General features: G+C 41.7%; 1 protein-coding gene across 1 annotated transcript in view; it reads right to left on the bottom strand.

The window, feature by feature from the left end:
* Nucleotides 1–316: 316 nt before the first annotated feature.
* Nucleotides 317–22,281, bottom strand: part of IPMK (inositol polyphosphate multikinase) — a 37,735-nt gene continuing 15,770 nt past the window's right edge. Inside the window, exons 3-6 of the mRNA XM_032191126.1 lie at nt 18,239–18,335; nt 11,570–11,742; nt 4,334–4,415; nt 317–3,326 (exon numbers count right to left, since the gene is read on the bottom strand). Of these exons, the coding sequence (XP_032047017.1) occupies nt 2,692–3,326; nt 4,334–4,415; nt 11,570–11,742; nt 18,239–18,335 (987 nt within the window). The 3' untranslated portion in view covers nt 317–2,691. The remainder of the gene's footprint in view (nt 3,327–4,333; nt 4,416–11,569; nt 11,743–18,238; nt 18,336–22,281) is intronic.

The following is a 22,281-nucleotide window of genomic DNA, read 5'->3' as shown; positions in this document are numbered from 1 at the left end:
ACTGGCAGGGAGGGAGATCGAAGGTCATACATACTTTTAGTGTCCAGAGTCTCCCTTTACATTTTCTAATTAATTCTGTGAAACATCTCCAGCTGTAACTGAAAACAATCCAATCTGATCAGATACAAGACACTACAAACACCAAATCTAAAGTGTGCAAGAACAATGTGAAGATAATGCCTTGGTGGGCTTAAATTCACATTCGGTACTATGCCAAAACACCTCTATGGCAAGCTTTATTTACACAATTTCCAATTAAAAATACTGTTATCTCTCAAGCTACACTTTAAATTAACAGAAATACATCCATAATAACTACCGGTAAAAAAAAAAAAAAAAGATAAAATGATTTTTTTTTATTCAAAATAATCTGACAGTTTAACAATATTTCAGGTGCATTACAAACACTGCCATAGTCAACACAACAATCAATACTTAAAGAGCATTCAAACACTGAAGACACACCTTAAAGCAGAGACAGGAGAATGCGCTTACACTAAGAGCATACAGGTCATTTTCCAATAACTGACTCCTTTGAGGCAGATGTCTGAATTCTCTGGCACAAAAATGAATTAAAATCCAGAAGAGATGAATTACAGAGGACAAAAATTCAGAAGTAAAAATGTTTTCCCCTGTTTTTTCTACAAAACATTGTGACTTTTTATTACATGGCCACTATCAGCCTAGACTACCCTAGTGTTGACTAGTTACGGGATAAAACAACAAGATCATAACACACAACCCAGCATTAAAGCAAACAAAACCACCAACTCTTCCTAGAATATGGCTAAATTAGTTCACAGAGAGTTGGGAATATATTAACTATATAGTGCAACGGAAATACCAGGTGGAAAAAAATACTTTATCTTCATGATTATTTCCCCTCAGCCTTCACCATAATTTGCATAAAAATTTCAACACGGTGATACTGCCCCTCCTGCAAGCATCTTTCCCCACGCTTCAGAACATCATCGTGTTGCCAACTGATTGCTTTGGCTCCTCAGTGTATTGGCCAGTATCAGCTCTAACACTGAAATAACGTAGTTCCACGTGTGATACCCTGTTTCTTCCAATTAACCCAGGATCTAAAACGGAGCTAAAATTTCAGCTTTATTTAAAACAGCGTATTTGTTCGAAAGTGTTTGTCTCTGACGTAGAAAACAGATGTCAAACCAAGAACTTGCACAGCTGCATACACAGATGAGTGCATAGTGCAGAACGTCACACAGAGAGAGCAGCAAGGCCACAACGTCACATCAAGTCCACACATAAAAGCTGTATGTTGCCAATTCCCGAATCCATTCTAAGAAGTTTCACTCGAGGGGCCTGCTTAAAGCATTAAAATCTTACTTTACGTATCACGCTCCGGCGTGACTTGTATATAGCTGACTACACACGCATGTTAGGACAGCCATGGACACAGCACACAGAGGAGACACACCATCATCCCAATCGCAAGTATTCCATATGAAAGCCTTAATTTTTCCTGTGAAAAAGAAGCAAGTGGGACAACTTTCAAATCATATGGCTTGCTTGGGTGTTAATAAAGAAAAAAAAAAAAGCTGCTTTAGCCCAGGGTTAACAGAACCACAACTCCATCGAAACCCACAGAGGTTTATCTGGTTGCTCCAGGGCTGGACTGGATCTTCACAGCACAGGATCCTTCAACCACATCGCTCATCGCTTCCAGCGGTGCTCCCCGGCGGTGGGAACCTGGAATGCTTCTTGCAAAAGTGGCAAACAGCTTGAGGAAATCTCTGTACGCTTACACAAAATGCTTCGTCTCCCCGTTCAGTTTGTTTGCTTTTAAAAGCAACGTTTTTTGGAGAAGGGCCATCAGAACAAACGAGCAAAGCATTCCCCTTAGTCACAACATCAGACATTCCATTAACAGATTGCCTTTATCTCCTAAACCAGATTAGCTCCTGGACTATCTCATGCTCATTTGTTTTTGTCTTCACTCTTTCTCAGAAACGAAGTTTCTCGAGCAGTTGTGCAGTTTAAACCTGTTACCACATTTTAGTCCAGCATTTTCTTAGCACCTCAACACAAATTACATCACAGCTTGCCTGCAATGAACATCAGCTACGGACAAGCACCCACAGCAGGGTTAGAAGAACAGCAACATGGCCCCGATACATTGAGAAGCACTTTTTGATACGCTGGTTCCCAGGTTAGATGACTGAATCTAAACGGGATTTCCCTCAAAGCAGGGTTAACTCCAGTTATTCGAATACAGTAAACACAAGAGGGCAGTACGGAGGACGTCAGTCCCGTACTTCATAGTTTTCAGTCCATCTTCTAAAAACCTGTTAATGGAGATATGGCTCAGTGTCAAGGCTAAGTGGGCAAATGTTATCTAAGCTGAAGTCGTTACGGGAACTAACACAACCCCTGCTTACTGTACAGCTGCACTCCTTGGATTTCAGCCAGCCAAATATGCCGCATCCTACCAATTTGCCTATCCTGCATAATCTCAAGTATCTTCACCCTTTCGCATTCCCCAATTAACTACCAATTATTTTCCTGAGTGAGATTATAAAAAGTTAAACCCTTCTACCAAAAGTACAAAGACAAATAAAATAGAGTAGAACAATACAAACCCAGTTATACAGCATTACAAGTGCAGAAATTCGTCACGTTGTTGCTCTTCGTTATTGTTGGCCCCCAGTAAAAACCATAACAAAGAATCTAGTTATCCAAAATACTCTGAAGTACTGTGATTAAATTTTTCAGACCATAAATGTATCCCTCATCCTTTGCATTGCTAGGAAACACGTGAGCAAAATCTATCATTCGCACTTCTACGTTTATGCTTTCCTTGATCTCTGCTGGCATGTGACAGAAAACTTTTTCCAGTTGGGGTATAACGTTTCCGTTCAGATGCTCCTGGGTGATGCAAGTGCTGCTTTTCCACATGTTGTCTTGCTCCAAGTTCTCAACTTTTAGCGAGAGCTGACTGTGGTGCCTCTTAGAGTATGCCTTTTTGTGAAGTGCATAAAATTTGGACAAGCCTTTACTTACGGAGGCCTCAATTTTTCCATTCTCTGTAGAATTTATTAGGTGAATATTGTTATTATACTCCAGTATGTCTCCACCTGATAGCAGTCCTTTGGGCACTCCCCTCTTCTCTGCCAAGGTGACATCGCTCAACCGCACTGTTGTTGCCTGACACGAACCTTCGTAAACAAACAGTAACGAGCTTGCATAAAAGTTGAGTTGCTTCTGGCCCTCAAACCACGCCAAAATTTTTTCTATCTTCTGAATGCTGGCAGCGATCGCGTCTTTTCTCAGGCAGTACCCATTGTGGAAAAACTTTGCAATGCCTGCAAGAAACAGATGTTTTTGAGGATTATTTTCACCTCTGAAATGAAATCAAATGCTGTTCATTTATTTGGGGATGGAAAGGATTCCTGATTTGAAGGCAGCATTCAGTTTCCTTTCCAGCACAGTAATTAAACGAATCAGAACTGAACTGAGGAACTCGGGCACTTTCAGTCACCTCCCCACACAGGTTCTGCTGTACAGAGCAGCTGGGCTACACATATACAGAGCCTGTGTTGGGCTTGGATCATAAAAAAAATAGCCACTCTATCTATCAAGCAGTAGATGAACACGGTTCCTGCACTTAAAGCAAGCACCCTGCCCAACTATTTTGGGCAGGGACCCACTAAATTCTCCAGGGGATAAACAAGCTTCGGCAGCTCCCAGCTTCTTTATCACAAGTGACAGAGCTGACAAGCTGCTGCCAGCTCTAGAGAGGGGTGTGTGTCTGTCTGTCCTTCTGTCCCCATAGGGGGCAGACAAACAGATGTCAGTTAATGACTAGTTTGAAATGTTTATCACCAAATAGACATAGAGTGGTAAAATTTTTATTTATTGTTGGTGTAGAGGAAGGTAAGAATTGATTTCAAGTGAGATGGTCAGTGAAAAGTGTGTTTATAGCAGCTTTTTAATATTACAGACAGCACTTACTCACGGAATACAACCAGAAAAATACAGATTAAAAACATTAACACCTCCAAAATTTCTACCTCAATGGAGTATCAAGCCTCAATTCTGCAAAGCGATTGGATTCTACCACAATTACTCTCTTATTAATAGTAAAAGGGATGTGTGATGAGGAAATTCTTGTAACTGTTGTTACAGCCAACTGCACGTTTAACTTAGGGTTGACAGGTAGTTCAGATGATGCAGGGCATAGCTAAAGACCCATCTGGCAAGAGGAGAGAAAGAGATTTTCTAAATGGGAGCACAGAGACTACTCTACTTTTTCCACAGAGTTCTAAAATAACAGTAATATCAAATACCCAGCAGCACTGAGCTCTCTTACCATCCTTTACTGTTTCCTTCGTCAAGCCCCTTCCGTAGTGCTGGTTTTGCGTCTCGTAGCTGTCAGAAGAGACATGGTACACCTGCAAGAAACAAGAAGGTTCTTATTTAGAGCAACCAAGATTTTCTGCATGAGACACCTTACGGACAGGTTACAAATCTCTGCTACCACTTATCCCTTCTGTAGCTGTACGTTACTGAAGAGGTCAGCACTGCCCTCTAGTGCGCCGATCTGCAAAACAGTGCCCCTGCATATCTTGGGCTTAATCTACAGGTTGTATTTTCCTGCATCGGAAAGACATCATACTAGTTACAGAAAACATTTTACGTAGTACGTACCTTGCAGATCAATGCTAAGATGTGAAACCATCACATTCCTACTAATGTTGCTACAAATAATAATTCAGTAAGACTTAACATGTTCATGCATTCAACTATTTTGCAGGTCTTAAAAACATAAATATTTGATACAACAGCAAAACAACAAGAAGTGCTATGCTGTGACCAGGAGTGCCCAGTACCCGAGACCCATCTGAAACTACGATTTTTGGCACAAATGAGGTTACATGAAATAAAGACAGCAACCGAGTGAAAGCTCGATTCCAGCAGGTACTGGTACAACCAGCACAACGCTCTCGCCTGACAGGGAGGCAAATCACACGGGTACAGTTTTGCCCATATCAGGAATTGCACAAGCTCAACAACTTAATTAAAAACTGTTTTACACAGAGACACATTTTCTCTCTAACTGAAATAATTTCCATTGTAGAAACGTGCCAGCCAGCCAGGCCCAAATATAATTTGTTTATGAGAGTGTAGACAATTCCTACTTGGAGAAATAATGGTGTTACCAAGCAGGCGGTTCTCTCTGGCAGAAACTTTCTGCTTGGCATTTGTTCAGACCACCCAACCCTGCGGCACCCATCCCGGCTGCCGCGCTCTGCCCTCACTTCACCCGCCGCACAGAGAGAGGATCCCACAGAGAGCAAGTGGGGCTGCACTGGCGAGGCAGTGAAAATAGGTGCATAAAATTGAGTGGTAGATAAAAAATAGTAATAACAACAACAACAAAAAAGCAGAGTTCCCTGAGTTTTTTTGTTTGTTTGCTTGGTTTTTGTTTGTTTGTTTTGCAGTCTCCCACACCAAAACTTCTCTCCCTCATCCAAACCACGATGAGCACGGTCTGAAAACACAGGCCCAAACTCTTGCTTTGCAGAGCAGCTAGAAGGAAACGTCTCAAAAAATTCTCACTGTGACAAAAAGATTCAAGTAATTATACCCAGTGTCCCCAAGGAGCTCAAATCCTGGTGTGTGGAAACAGCGACTCCAGCCATCAGCCACGCATTGAAAGGGCAGTAAATAATTCTGATTGTGCTAAAGAAACAACAGTAGTAAGCCCGAGTGTTTCAGCTCGCTTGGTGGCGGGATTACTTCCCACTGTTATGAGTCCAACTTCTACTGCTGTAACAGCTACAGAAAGTGAGGTCCTGCTGCCTATAAATTCAAAAGAGCGCAATGAAAGAGGCGAGTTATTTTAAAAGAATATCTGACTACTGTGACTTTGGTTTCACTAAAACAATCATTCTTCTCCACTTCTTTTCTTTAAAGCATATTAGAGAGAGCATAAAACATACAAAGTCAAAGACAACTTATTTAATTACTTCAAGTACCAGAACTGCTTTCAAAAACTTCCAAAATTTCAAAAAGAACACATGCAAAAGGTAATTAAATAAATCAAGAATAACAAAGTCTGTTCCTTGGGAAGAGGAGCAAGAATCTGGAGATCGCGTCCATGTTTTTACGAGCTGCATCTCGTTTCAGTGGCACCAAGCATGCGCGTTCGGTCGGTCTAGGGGCAGCTGCCTGCACACATCTGCACTGCAGCACGCTCACGAACACATAATCCTGTTTACCAGAATCTTATCTCTTACCCATAGGAGCTAACCGTTTCTGCGACACGGGCAGTTGCTCAAAAATGCTGATTAGGATCTGCAAGCTCATTTTCTTTTCCAAAAAAACGCTGGAACAGCGCATAAGCCCCCTGTGCCTCTGAGTTTCCCACGAAGCCACCCTACCTCTTCTCATAACTTGCACAAACCCATTCCCCCCAGTTTTAGAGGTTTAAAACTCTTATGTGCAAGTTTTGCATCGGCTGGGCATATTTAACTATACAAAATGGTTGGTGACAAACTGCTGAGCCCCACACATACCAACCAGCACTACAACGTACAGAGTTAACTATCTTGTGAATAAGCATGCTCAGAATACCCTTGGTTACCAAAGGGCTTGGCTGCAGTTCTAAGTTATTTTTCTTTTCTTGAAGACAATAGTATTGAAGGACAACACATGCAGGTAATCATGAAAGTATTCTCCACGTTAGCCAAAGAGCTGTCTCTTAATTCTCCTCAAAGCCTTCCCTCAATGGCAAGGACGTGGCTGCTTGAACCATTCCTGGACGACCTCAGCGAAACACAAACACGTTAAGCCCCATACTGAAAGCAGAGGAACAGAAACCCCAGCTCAGATAGGAGCAATCTTTCACCACGTCTTGCTTGGTCCTCACCCCAAAAACAAAGGGATCGCTCTGCTGTAGCAGCACGAGGCCGAAATTGACTTCCAAGCCGAGAGGCTTCTTGCCTTACCGCACTTTTGTTCACGCCGTCACTGCGGCTAATCTGCTCCCACCCCTTCCCAAAATGATATTTGCCTTTGAACCAACTTTTCTTCTGTAAACCTGTTGTTGCGACTGCCTGTACTAGCCCATTTCTGTCAAAACGATGGCAAGTCCAATAAGTCACATCTGCAGCCTCAACAACAGCCAAGACATTATTAGACAGGAAAATCTCATTTCTTGTCCACCTGCCACGGCTCGTTACGCGTTTGCTCTGCATTCACATAAGGAGTTCCACTGCATAGCACAAGACAAAGAAAACGCATGAGATCTGCAAAACATCTCCTGTAAGAAAAGTCCTGCTTGATCAGGGATTTTTGCACATTCCTACCAGGCAAGAATGGAGATGTTTCGGTCAACAGCGTGTAGGCTCCTCCTTGTGCCTACAAGCACTCCCAGTTCAGTGAGGTTTCTGCATAAACAGAGCTGGAATCCAGCAAGCTAAAAAGTTTTTCGGTTTTAATTATTAATAGTAGGGACTCTGTATGGGCAGCATGTCAAACAATCCTGATAATTAGCTGACAAGGGAAATTATTTTTGGAGTTTCTCTTCCAAAAGCATTTGGCTTTTGGTTCCCCAAGAGGTGTTAAATTATTACTGTTTGCATATGCAGACATTTTTGTACCATTTTTTAAATTATGGTGTTAGTACAGTGAGACAGTTTGGAAACCCTGCAACTGCAGCTTTAGAATGTTAAGTTGAAGACTGACTCCAGGAAAGCAAAGTATCAAACTTTATACAGTGTTATTTACACTAATTCAGCGCTGGCTTACATGGCAAAGCAGAAAAATACACAGCTGTTCAAATACTTACCTATGGAAACTCCCTAACTTGTAGAATTATCACTGAAATATGTATTTTCACACTTCTTGCTCACACCTCACCATTATCCCCATGAAATGCAGAGGTTTCCTTTATGTCTGAAGAAGCCAAGTTTCTCCGCAGCCCTGTGAGCTCTCAGGGACTTCTTCCTGCTACTACGGAAGACTTTAACACTGAGTTTTAATATACCCTATCTTTAATAAATTCAGTAAGTTGTAGAATGAAATTATGTTGAAACCTATTCAGTGACAGAGCAGAACAATAACCTCCTAAATAAAAGAAACAGAGGCACTGCAGTTAAGTCATGAAGCACTTTTAAAATAGCGGAATACATTATTTTGGATTCCCAACACTTCCACAGAGCAGCTCGTTAGAATAAATTTCTCTTATGCCTGCTTTTTATAATAACAGGGAGAAAAAGGAGGCCACCTCTCATGTCACCCATCCCCTGCTTTTTTGTAACATCCAGGAGCTGTTATCAGCCATAAGGACACAACTGTACCAGCTGTCGTTTATCTGATGAGTCCCTCGCCCAAGAGGATGACAGATGAGCCTCCTGAACTCTAGAAATGAATTTCTGAAACATCCTTCAATTGACTGGCAGATACGGGACTCAGGGGAATTGCTGCACTCAGTCTTGCAGCACAGATTTGGGCACTGTCGAATTTGTGAGCATTTTCTTTTTAGCTTTTGTTTTGTCTTCCGCTGTTTTCTGAAACCAAGCTTGAATTAGATTATAGAAATATAAAACAAACGAACATAAAAGCCTTTTTTTTTTTTTTTCAAGGAAGAATAGGAATGCTAGATGCAAGATTTAATAGCTTTATTATTGTTCCCCTACTAAATCTTAATTGATATATCAGGGCTTACAAAAATTGCACTGTTAGAAAAGGTTCATACAGAAAGAAAATGGTCTCAGCCACGGTTAGTTTTAAAATATCTTGCAGGAACATGTGCTGTAGATTAGGAAATTTGCTTTTGGAAACAGCTTTGATAAGGTATCTGCATTAATGTATGCAATAAATGTATGCAATAAATCATAGGCACAAACAACAGTACATGATGGATTATACAGGCCAAGTTACATAATCATCGCTCCGTGCTTTAAAAACATGTTTCACAAAAATTGTGAGCTATGTAACACTGCAATCAAGATGCTCTGAAAAAGGAAAAAAAAAAATAACGTAGAAATTGGGAATTGTGGAATCTGAAAGGGCTGTGAATCAAGATCACAACCCACACATTCTGCTTTTATTCAACAGCAAATAGAACACTATTTTTAATACTGCATACGCTGCTAAGATGTTTCTTGTATATTTATGTCGACTAGTAAAACCATAATGCAACCTGTATTTCTGTTACTGAAACTGTAACTTAGAGTTCTGATTTATATTTGAGCTCTCCCTACTTTTGTAACAAACGTCTGTCCTCAACCATCTGACGGAAGGAACCCCTGCGCTGACTATGAAATAGGTTTTTAACAAATGTTACTGAAATGACTGTGCTTTCTAAATGTGGCTCCGTGCATTTCTTCTGCTATTCAGTGAATAAAGATGAGCATGCTTTAGCACATGCCAAATGCCAGAGCCACGTACATAAAACAAAGCTCTGCCAGTTAGATTATTATCATTTTTTAAAGGATAAACCGTCTGTATGGATGTATAACTAGATGATTACTTACTTATCAGTGTGTAAAAAAGCTGTATCGATGACTTTTGGGGTTAAAAAGGACTATAAATACATTTTTGTTTTTAAAAAAAGGTGTAACATTATTGCTCATATCTTTCTTCATGACAGCTTTTATGCTGTGTGCTTTAAAAGCACAGAGAACTGCATTTTTCCTTTTTTTTTTTTTTCCTGCCCCCCCCCCTTTCCTGCTTTTCCAAAATAGAAACAGTGAGATACCTCCTTCATCCCCAGTATTGCAAATAACTCTGAACCAAGAGATTAAAATCAAAACTCTTCTTTCTAGGTTGCATGACACCACGCAAACATGTTTGCCCAGCAAACACCAGCATCCCTTACCCAGCATGTTAGCTGTTACAGGCAGAAAATGCCTGTACAGGAGAGGTTTTACATCACGTCCTGAATCCTGGAATAATAAAGCAAGCAGACTGGCAGAGAGCACCCCGTAATCGAGAGGAGGCAAGCTGAGCAGAGAAAATGCCTTGTTTGTGAATGTGGGCTTTGCTAAGTGCTGCGTGAGGGGAGGAGGAACCTTTTGAAATCTTTCTGGAAAATAACTTCAACATGCAATTTGGTTCCAAACGCTCAAAACACATCTCATCTAGTTAAACACCGGATGGGAAACTGCAGTGCTTGGGGGAACCATCATTATAAACACAGCTTTAATTAGGGAATCAAAAGAATTTCTGCAACAGGATCAAGATGCCAGTAAACGACAAGGTTACAAACAAAACCACAAAATACGGTGGAAGCAAGCACCCCTTTTACGCTGTCAGGACACAAAGAACGTGAAGTACGTTGTTTTACGGATGAGATAAGAAAGGTTATGTAATGATACAAGCCTATAATCTTCAGCCTTCCTTCTCGATCCAAACTGTTGGACTGGTTTTTGACTCGACTCCCACATGCTCTCTCGCAGGCTTGCATAATTACTACTCATGACCACTATAATTTATAGCTGTAAAAGCTTATCTCAAGACAAAGTTAAGGCTGAGAGCCTAGGCAATTAGGTACAAAACACTGCAGGGAGATTAGAATTATTTCAGACAATGGTGCAATCTGGGTGCTGTTGCTTTCTAAGCAAAGTAGAGGCTTACCAAAGTCTCCAGCCATTTATGTTTGCTGATGCAGAGCCTGCAAAGCCCTGGCTTCCTCCATGCAAGTATGGCAACAAAAACCTCATATCAAACCAAAAATATACCCGCACCAGTTGTGGCAGGAAAAAAATACTTCAGATGCCTTGCATCAGGCAATCCTTACTGACATTAACGCGTTTGTGTTACCGATCCATAAACGTTCTCTAAAGCTTTTCCTTATGCTTAAGTATTACAGCAGTCAATACACAAATACTCATTCATCTTTCTCCCTGTTTAAAAGAAGGAAATCTAACGGAGTCACTAAGGACATCTGAAGGTCTTTACCCATCTCAGACTAAGCTCCAACTGGCAGTCGTTCCTCAAGCACGTATGCTTCAAAGACATTTTCTTTGGATTGAAAGCTTTTTTAACTGCGGACTATAAGCAGCTATTTATAACCATGCATATCACCTCTGAAAAGCTAACTTACTCTTCCCTGAGTATAAAAATTACATTATTTTTATAAAAGCAAATCAAAATAAAAAAAGACTTAGGACACAGACTGTTACTAAATTTTGAAGACTGGTCCTTTCTGTAAATCTCTGATACAAGCCTAAACACCAAAAAAAATACTTTACAATCTTTAAAGCTATGCAACAAGAAACGATTGCAACTACATTCAGTTTTGAATGACTATCATCTAGCCCAACACCTTTCCTGTATGTGTGTATATATATAGAGAGAGGCTGCAAACAGACTCTCCGAAGGGGCACAGCCAAGTTAAACACTTGTGAAGAGAAGCAGTGTTTTGAAACATACTTCACGTGACAGTTGATACCAGTACTACCAACACACTGAGATAACACTTTATTTACACAAAACTCCAAAGCATTGTCACTTGCTAGATAAACTAGCTGCAGTATCTGGTGTTGGACAACAGAGCAGAGCATAAGCTGAATTGGAAAAGAAAACAAGTCCTTACCCTCATGCCAAGTACCAAAAAGCCAATCTCTTCCATCAGTGGGTACTTGCTGACCTGCTGCTGTATCTTCTCAGCTGAAGCATATGGATCGTAACTTTTCTGCCCTATTTTTACGTCCATTATGCAAGGCTTATTAAACTTACGGGTCACATCTTCCAGTTTTAGATACATCTCTGTAGAAAAGACAAAACTTTGGTTAGCAGTGGGCAAAGCAAAATAATCACAGAGTTTCTGCTGAGCTTCTGTGGAGGAGGGAGAATAGTTAAAGGACTCACATGATGTTAGGCCTCACGTTTGTCTCTGAACACAGCCTAAATTACGGTCACTGGCAGCCACAAACTCCGTTGGCATTAAATTCTGAATGCATTCTGGTTTAGAAAATAATATATAATTAAAGAGTGCTAGCCTGGCACTCAAACTCAAATTATTATCCAGATGAAACTGAGGAGGAGCTGTTATTAAGGCAGTAACATACCTCAAATAACATTAATAAGCACATAGACACACCGGTTACTCCGTTTTTTCAACGGAGACTGCGTTTTCTTTCTGCACGAGAGGGGTAGACTTCAAACTGCAATTTTCTCTGTCATTTTAAAAAGGAAATTAACATTTCATAGTGCAATGAGTCTCCTTTTTCTCCTCCCTCGCCCCCTTTCTCCTTGGGCACCTTTTGGGGACAACACTGCTCAAATCCTAGGCTGCCTCTCAGCCGCTTCCAGAAGTCCTTTTGGGTGGGTGGACTACAACAGCCTCAGCCCCTCGGAGTGCCTGCAGACTTAAAGGAGGATGTAAAACCTGATCAAACTGGTTCATGCTTTTCTCCAACATAGGTAAGAGATTATTTTCCAGTGTGATTTATGGCACTGGTTGTCAGAGCACACCAAGAAAACCAACTCCCCTAGTAACTGCCTACAACTCGGTTGGAGAAAGCGTGCACACATCTCCAACCCTTGGCAGGACACGACGTGTACGAAGGAAAGGTCGGGCATCAACACCCTTCTCATTCTTCACATCAGCTTCTGCTAAGCCTGCGTTTATCAGGCCCAAACCTCCCATAAAAATCCATTTTTCTTTTGGAGTCCAGCCTACTCCATGAGCATGTCTCCTTGGCTTTAATGCAATCTGCATACACACGGACGCTGTGTTCTTCCCCATTCCTTCAGCATAATCTCAGATGGGATTGCCAAAGAAAGCAAAAACTTCTGCAGTTAAATTTTAAAGAGGGAAGAGGGACAAAGTGCCTTAATTTCACAGCTGTACAGAAAAGTAACAAAGTCAGTCAGAGTCAAGAAAAAAGGAACAAATAATGTTCCTTTTTACTCAGTAAGTAGAGACTCTTCCTTAAAGATATGAAACTTTTTTATTACTTACGTCCTATTTAGAGCTTCGATTTTTACACCATTATCACCGTGATCAAATGACCCAATTCCCCGAAGTACACGTGCATCAATCTGAGAAACAGATTTGATTTAATCCTTAGATGTTTGCCTTATCTATAAATGGAACTAAGCATGTATTTAACTGTATAGTCATGCCCAGGAAAGTGTGTTAAATCAATATACTATTCTAAAATCCAGTCTTCTACTAATGCAGTGCACCAGCTTACATTACTTTTCAGTGTCCTCAGGGCTACAGAATCAATCTGTCTACAGCAAAGAGATTTTGGCTATAAACTAGCTCACTCATACACAAGGTTTGTTAACTCTAACTGCAGGGATACCCAAGCTAAAATAACTCACACTTAACTTTGAGAAAGCCACAGACAGCAAACAAACCCAACATTTGCTCATCAGATGTTCCCTACGGGACCAACGCTCTCCCTATTAGAGAGCATATTCTGTATAAGCTGGACTGCAAGTGCCAATTCTTCTATTCAAAGTGTTCATACACAGGTCAAATTCAGTCAGACATTGGCAAAGCTTTCATTTTTGAGGTTTTGGGGACTGCTACTGACTCCAGAGGAGTCCTACAACCTCTCAGCTCTCTATTATTGAAACAAAAATAGTCAAAATCTAAGCATCACCTTTCACACCCAACCTTTTTCACACTATCTAAGGTAATCAATGTATTTGTGGCATCACTCTAAAACAATCCAGGAAACAACTTCTAAATGAAATGTAAGGATTTCAGAACTTGGCTCGCAAAAGCCAGAGACATGGCATGGGACAGGGGCAATACAAAAACATCTCAGGAAATGGTTGTTGTCCTTTACCACCGACCCCAAATGCATTGGATTATCTCATAAGCAGCTCCAGACTCGCTTTTACAAATACTAAAACTATCCAAATTGTACATTGCCACAAATTATTCAAATTATTTAGATGCAATGTTGTTTGTCTGAGTTATTTTGTAAACCCTAAACCATGTGTATGTAAAGTAGTGTAAAACATCTGTTTCCATAAAGCAACAACAACTGAGCCCATGAAAACAACTAGTTTGAAACGCAGAACCCAATCTCCCAAACAAGCCCTTAATCTTCCAGACAACATGCAGGCAAGATAGTTCAGCTCTTTCCATCACAAAAATTTGAAGAGCACCCACGGGTATCCGCCATCCTCTGCTCCACTCATCCAAATCCCTCTTTTTAAGCATACAGCACCAAAGTTCAGCATTTCTTAAAGATATTTAACTTTTTATTTCACCTTCCATTTCAGAGCTGCTAAACTAGAGTACCCCTCCCTAAAAACCTCCTAAAACATAAAAATTACTATTAAAAAAAAAAAAAAAAAGGCATTGAAATAGCTTTGGAACTAACATTAACCCTGGGAAATACTAATTACTTGGAAAAGTCTGTGTATTATCCAGAAATGACTCATCTCTCACACTTTCTGGAATTATAGTTTAAGTCTTCATCTCCAGCTAGCTGCCAGCTCAGTCAAGATTATGCCCCATCTGTTCAGAGCACACCCCCACTCTCAAAAAGCTTTTTGTCCTCGCGGCACTGAGTTATTTTTTTTTTCTGATTACAGCTTCAGAAAATGTATCAGGTGTTTACACATTGTTTTTTCCTGGCACTGTTTGTGTCGTGTTCAACTGTCTCAGACCCCAAAACCAGAGGATCAGGACACACCGGGATTTTTCACACAGCAACCCTTCTGGTATCTTGTGAAGAGGTAACCAGAGAGCTCTCCTTCCTGTTTTGTGAAAAAGACAAATGCAGATTTTTCAAGCAGTTCAGATTTTCTAAGTTATTATGTGCAATGCTCCTAGCCCAAAGTATGTCTGAAAATCATGCATTCACCAACACAAATAATTTTCTATTGCACAAGCAGATAAAAATCTCTGATGTAGATATGCTTCATACCAATAGATTACATTTCAACTATCTAAAAATGCTTTAAATTAAAGTCCCCTGCAGAGAAAAGAATTCATTGGGATTTTTGTATCTTAGCTTTGGTAGATAATCCTGAACATGTATTTCAAGAACTTAAACAAATCATTGCTCAGAGGCTTCTCCTCCCCCCTTTCTCTCTTTCAGCAGAAGAGAAAGAGAAGGGAAGATGTGGTTTGACATATTATTTACATATTTTATTGCAGTCCCAAAGGAGGCAAACCAAAAGACCACCAAAATTCAGCAAGTATGTATGGCACGAACCACTGCAGACTTCAGCACGTACATGCCGAAGCATTCAGTACTTGCTGGAGTCAGAAGTCTCAGAATAACTCCAGGCATCTGACTTCATAATCTGCAAGACACCTCTCAAAACATACGAATAAACAGGGAAAAAAAAAAAGCTTCAGCTGCTCTCAGCAGCAAAGTTGTTGAAGTTGTCTTGTGTTTTTCTACCCTGTTCTCAGTTCAGGCATCAGAAAGTAGAGCCCAGTATGAAATGAGCAGTGGTAAAGTTCCTTGCAAAAAATATGCAGGAGCAACAAGTAGGCAGCAGAAAGCACAACTCTCAGCAAGAGATATAAAAAGCTTAACATGCTCCGACATATCTTTGCAACAACTTTTCCACTTGCTTATTAATAAATTCCCAACACATACAATGCCAGGGAGCCCTAAATTGAAATCCAATTGTCTCACTCCAATTTCAGATTATCTTCGGGAGATGGAGTGTCATCCCTCTCTCACCCTGGCTGCCATGCAGTAGCACTCAGTATGGGATTTCTGCATAACAAGAGTTATTTATAAGCTTTTAGTGATACACTATGTTGAATATCGCTCCATCTTTTCTACCTAGAGGATTAAAGTTCAGCAGAAGGAACTCTTTACCCATCATATGGAAACTCAGAAATGCGCAGAAATGAAGTTCAGAGTGGTCCTAAATTCAATTCCTGTTTTGTTTTTGCTTTTTTCTACAGGAAACCTGCAGTTCTCTTGTCTGGGTGAAACCCACTCAAACTCCCAACCCTCTTCCCAAGATAACAACTCAGATGCTACACATGCAAGACACCACTTAGGAAAGAACTTCATTGTCTCATAAATAAAGGAGTTTTATGTTAAACAAAGGTGCTTATGGCCATCCCCTCTCTCTGGGCAAGCAGTTGTTCCTGCACACAAACACTGTTGGAATGTATATAGATAGACCAGAACAAGCAGCACACAGCAGGGCTCTGGTAACCAACAGATTTATTTCATTTCATTTAAGTGCAGTCACCTACGCCCAGTTCCGCGGCAGAGAGGAGTTACTGGGTTCACTGCTGAGAGGCTGCCTGGAGCTGTGTCCCCACAGGACGTGGAGTTACTGACGAAGCAAAGGTCAGGGATCCAAAGTCAAGATTGCAAAAAGCTGCACATACAACCCTAATCTGAATGTAATAGCTGGTTATCTTTGCAGCAGCTAGATTCCTTCATCTAGTGTCACGGGGACATGCCATAGCAGCTCAGCACGCATAAGGTCCCATCTTTTCAGTGCTGCCAGAGATAAATCCACAGTTTATCTGGGGGGAACAGGGCACAAACCCCACCACTGATCTTCCCAAAATAGCCTTTCCATGCTCTCTCTGTACTCTGTGGGTCTACTTTACCTCTTCCTATTTTTGTAAACTCTATTTCCTACTTTTTATGCAGTTGAAACACAACTGTGGTGATTCTTCTCTCCTCTGGTGTCTTCTGCTGTCAGGCACTGATGCACAAAGGCAAATTCATCACAGAGGTTTTCCTCCACACCTGGCATCAGCGAAAGCGCATTTGCAAATGCAAGCTGGTCAACAGAGCACTTCCACATTGAATGGCCACCTCCTTAGCTTTGGACGTACCCCAGCACACACACGTTCTGCTGAGGTCCACAATCTCCACTGCACTTGAATTCTGTCAGGACTACACAAAGCTCATTCATACTGCAGGTAGCAGAGCTGGCAGCCAAGCGTTTTGTGTGAACCTCCACTGCTGCTCTCTATCAACAGAGCTCCCAATATTGCAGTGTTTTTTCAAGAACAAAAAAAAAATCAAAGTGTTGCTCTTCCTTTAAACCAGCTACTTCCATTCCTACAGGCTACTTCTCTACTGCTGGTGGAGACCTGCCAAAATTCAGCCCCATGCTGCACAGTGCTAGTTAATTCCCAATGTAAACTAGGGACATGTTGAATTACCATATCTCAGCTAGACCACACATTTTAAGATCCTACTCTAAGTAGGAAAAATTGATATGCAGCTTGGAGGGGACACTAGTGAGCTCCATGACACACATAAAATTAGGAGGGAAGGAAGAAGATAGCTTTGGTAGAGCTATGTGGGTTAGTGCCAAATATGAAAGTGTGAAGGCAAATCTGAGCCAAGAAAGCATTACGTACTGCCGCAGTCCTCGCTGCATTTATTTTTACAGAATTTAGACAGTGACTTTGGATGCCGCCTCACCGCTGTCTTGGGAAAACAAGTCTATCAAGGGACGAAACAAGCCAAAGAAGATCGAGCTGTGTTAACGGAGCACAGCTTCTAGTTTCAGTGCCTTTGCCTTTAAACAAACTCGAGCGCATCCTTTTGCTTCTGTATGTTCCAGAAGCTCCATCTCCCAATGTGAATAAGAAAGAGCAGAAGAAAAATAGTTGCTATTTTAAATACACATCAGAAATATCTCCATCTTCTCTTGAAGAGACAATCTTCCAATTGTCCTCCAAAAATACCTTTTCTTTCTGACTCCTAACATGTTATACAAAGTTAAGCTACCAGAGCTTCGTTTCATTCCAGTAACAAAGGATGACAAGCAGTGCTCTTAAACAAGGCAACTACCAAAAAATGCGTTTGGTATGATATGGCAAGGTGATGGGATCCAACCTCTGGAGATCCAGTAGCAGATTCCAGCTTGAATGCCTCACCTCAGACCACATCCTGTCTCTCTTTTCCTTCTTACACACCCATACAGCATCTGTGTCCTGCTTTGACGGCCTAATCAGACAAATGGGCATCCAGCCCACCCCTCCTGCACGGTACAGACCAAAGCAGCAGCTCTGGGGCCATATGCATCAGGTTCAGCTACTTGCAAGACGTTTGCCATGTGAATGGCCATGCCTCGTCTACCCTGGGCCACGAGGATGCTCCCAAAGAATGAAGCTAGCCAGAGGACTGCCAACTGGAAAGTGTTCTTAGTGGGAAAGAAGCAAACAAAACAAAACCAAAAAGGAAAAAAAAAAAAAGAAAAAAAAAGACAGAGCTTGCAGCTGCCAAAAATCAGGCTCCCTAAGATTTTTCCAGGAGGTTTGGATTAATAGATAAAATTAGAACAGTACCATTTGGTGCAGTAGGTGGTGACCAGACACCGAAGTATTTTGGCAGATACTCCCGCAGCTCCAGAAGAATGCTGTCGCAACAGTCAGAGTCATAAACCTGAAATAAATTAAGGGGAGGGGGAGACAAATAATGAGTTTAAAACATTCACTTTATACTTCCTGTTGTCCCATAATTATCATTTCTGGCAGTGTTTATTTTCATAAATTTAGGATTCCTACTTCATGTTTAAAAACATACAGGATGAAAATACGAATTATCACAATCTGAGAAAAGTGAGTGGAAAAATTGAAAGCATGGATACAAGTGGAAAAGATAGATCAACTCTAAGAAGAATGTATGGCTTAACTTCAATAAAAATCTTAACTGCAATTGTTAGCGTTGAAGTCTATTCAGTGAGAAGGGGGTCCTCCCATCCTGAACCCAAGGCTGTTTGGGATTACTCCACTGTATCACAAATCTAAAGCTTTATCAGGTAGAGCACACAAACTCGGACTGGGGAGCATTTCCTTATTTCCTTCAAACAACTCATCCTGTAACTACTCCACACAAACAATGAACAATTCAAATGCATGCGTCTTCATCTGCTTAAAGTCTTTTAACATTTTTTTTCCCCAACTCCTGTTAAGAAAACAAGAACAGTTTGCAAACAGCAGCGGGCTTATGTTGCTGAAGGAACAAACCTTCACACAGCTACAGCCAAGCCTGTATCTGCCATGGGACCACACGACTGTCGCCAGTTTTCAACACTGATGTTAGAAGGGTTTCAAACCCTTTCCTTTGACCAGGTATCTTCCCCCCACAGCAGATCTAGTTACAGACACAGAGGACAGCCTACAGCACCAGCTGACTAACGTGGTTTTCTGACTAAGGGCTCCACACCCACAGGAGTACAGGTTACGATTATTATCATTGCCTTTAGGAACCACTTCATCCCAACACCCTTGCAGCTACCTGGGCTCTGATGCCCCAGGCTCGTGTCCTGCTCCAGTCCTGCAGGAGCTGCACAGCAATACCCCCAGACACCGCACACGGGTGACAGGGACAAGCCACAGCTCTGCTCTCCCCTCAGTGTGCAATGCACAGCAGTGCAGGCAGAGCACGCTGCGAAGTCAGAAGCAATGCGAAAAGAATAAATTTCCCATCTCAGAGCTCTGCAGAGCTGGCTCAGCTCCTGGCTTTGAGACTGACATTCAGCCACACTGGAGAACACCCTGCAACAGGAGCTACAGGCAGCTCACATGTCGGCATACACAACCCTACATTTCTAACATTAATACCTCTAGAGAGGAAAAAGCCCCGAACTTGAAGTCCAGCTGCTATTTCACACCAGACAGCCTCGGCTACAGCCACCGCTGTGGTGTGACTCTAGGCAGAGCCTCAAGCAGCAGGAAGATGAAGTTGGTCGGGGTGGGTTTGTGCTAAATTTAGTTTTCATTGCAGAAATCTTGTACGGGGCAAACTCAAATCTCCAAGGGCTACAGGTAACAGTGGCTTTCCCCCTGTTAAGGCAAGCTGCTAGGCTGATATTTTGCGTGCAGAGACAAAAAAAGAAAAACAACTTTGCTCATCCCTGGGATCAGCTGCTGCTGTTTATTTTTATTGATGCAACATTGCTTTGATAAGCATCAGATGTTGCCAGCAGAAGACAGTGATCTCCTCAGGAGACTGCGATGCAGCTTGCTCTAGAAGGGAGGAAGGAAGGAGAAAAAAATGCAGGTGGAGGGGAAGAGAGAAAGATCTGATGCTGGGGCAAAGACCCTCCCCCTTTGGCAGCAATCGCTGTCCCCACTGACCGATGCCACTGCTGGGCCAGGACTGGAGCACAGACTGCCAGGACTTCCCACTGTGGTTTTTTGCAGACAAGCAGCACAAAGCCCTTTTCTGCCTGCTGCTGTGGCACCCCTCAGCTAACTGGCAAGGAATTAGGCTACACCCTGCACGAATACTCTTCTTCTAGGTGAACCCAAACAGGGCTGAGAGGCAGCGACCATCAAGGCGCAGCCCTGACGTGGCAACAAGTGTGTGCATTAAGGACTGGACGCAGAGGAGACAGCTGGAAGCAATAGAAGTGCAGCAGACAAGGAGGACAAACGCTGAATGCAGCTGAGACACAGGCAAACTGTGTAAGAACGTGAGGGCTTAACTTAGGAAACTTAGGAAAAAAACTTAGGAAAGACAGAGAAAGTAGCGTATGGGGAGACCATTAAAAAGGAAAGACTTGTTGTGACTCACCTTTGAAACCCTGACAGTAGGTTCCAGTGCTAAAGACTTAGCAAATAACTAACAGTATGCTTCTGGGCATTTCAAGAAGTGGGATACAACAGAGACGTTCAGGTAATTGGATGTAATAGCCCAAAGTCAAGGCCAAACGAGGAGGAAAAAAAAAAAAACAAACCTCCAGAAGAGGTATCTTCTACATAGCCCATCCTTAATACACTGATATAAGGCATTTTAAATGGAGAAAGAACTCACAGTAATGTAGTGTTCGGTATCGTTACCTCTGCAAAACAGAATTAAGTGCATTACTTCTGTCTCTCCAGAAGTCATCTTGCTCCCTGAAGCAGTAATAAACTCCCTTTTTAAGTTTGACGTAACACATACAAAGCACTTATTTGACCTTAATACAGACCTCAATCTCAGCCTGTAATGTATTTGTATGTCAAACAAGAATAAGCACTCAGATAATGAAGATCAGAGGAAGTCATTTGGTGTGGGCAAAAGCAACAAAAACAGACATTTCAGGAATTACAATCATTCTTAGACAGGAGAAAACCACTCCTGCTCATTAGAAAGGGGCTAAACCAGCAACAACAGGCATTTCAGCTTGTTTCATCCAACCCACTAGCAAGCTACACCTTTAGGTGTCATTCAGAGTGATCAATATAAATGGGTATATGACAAAAACAACCCTAAATTTATAGAGGAAATACACCACACATCCCATACCCCGGAAGGTATTGCTGCTGACACAGCTGGGAAACTCACTGGAGAAGAGGTTATCACTTATCCTGGCACAACCTTTAGAAGTAAACCATTGTGCTTTCACGTATGTTAGCAATACTCCACCTTTATTGGACAAGCAGCTGCTGGGTTTTGCACGTAATGACTGGCCTGTTTCTTGAGCACACACTGAAAAACCTAAGCTCTTTCTGCTTTACTGTACATGACCTCTTCATCCAGCAAATCGAGAATTGCAGAACAACTTGGCGTCAGTTCAGCCAGGGTAGGTATCCCTCCTACACATCACAGGACGCGTTCTTCCAACAGCACAAACTGGAGATATGAAATGCAGTTGCTGCTGGGCTTAAAAGCAAGTAAACAGGATGCTGACATTTGGAGGGCTCACAACATGTCCATTACAAAGTACTGCAGCTAACTCATAGGAAGAACATGCCCCAGATATGTTCTGTGGCAGCTCGATAGTCTAATAGACACCATGAAGTCATAATTTCCAGCTACTCAGAATGTTTTAATTCTGAGGCAAATTCACCCTCCCTTAGTTTTTAATCCAAAGTACACTCTGTTTGTTTTGCTAAGTCTGATCCAAACAGATTCATCTGTTTTTTAATGCAAACAGGGGGGCTGCCTGGGAGAATGGGAATGTTCTTTTCCGTATTTGAAGCAGCATGACATTCGCTCTCCTTTGTTTTGTAAAGACTAGCTAATCACAGAAGTGACTGAGGGAGGGCAGAACAAATGTTTAAATTTCAACAGGAAATTTAAACTAGTTCTGGCAGTACAGACCCATCTTCAAGTGTCCTGGTGGAAAGACACCACTTTGATTAAAATGTAGTTTCAACGCAATTTCTTCAAGTACGTAAAAGAGCCGATTTAGAAAACATGGATTTTAAAACATGCATTTATTTAAAAGCGATTTGAGTAGGAAACTAGAAATGCTGGGCCAGTCCCAACCATCCCCTTCTCTTGTTACCATAAGCTGTCCCTGAGCAGAGGTGCTGTCGCTTGCAGAGCCTCAGGGTACACAAGCAGCCGCCAGCACCAGGCACAGAGCTCAGCTCCCAGCTTATTTCTTAGGGGGTTC

The sequence above is a fragment of the Aythya fuligula genome, chromosome 7 (genome assembly GCF_009819795.1).
Source record: "Aythya fuligula isolate bAytFul2 chromosome 7, bAytFul2.pri, whole genome shotgun sequence".
NCBI lineage: Eukaryota > Metazoa > Chordata > Aves > Anseriformes > Anatidae > Aythya > Aythya fuligula.
The sequence above is the reverse complement of the archived record's forward strand: the minus strand, read 5'-3'. Positions and strand labels throughout refer to the sequence as shown.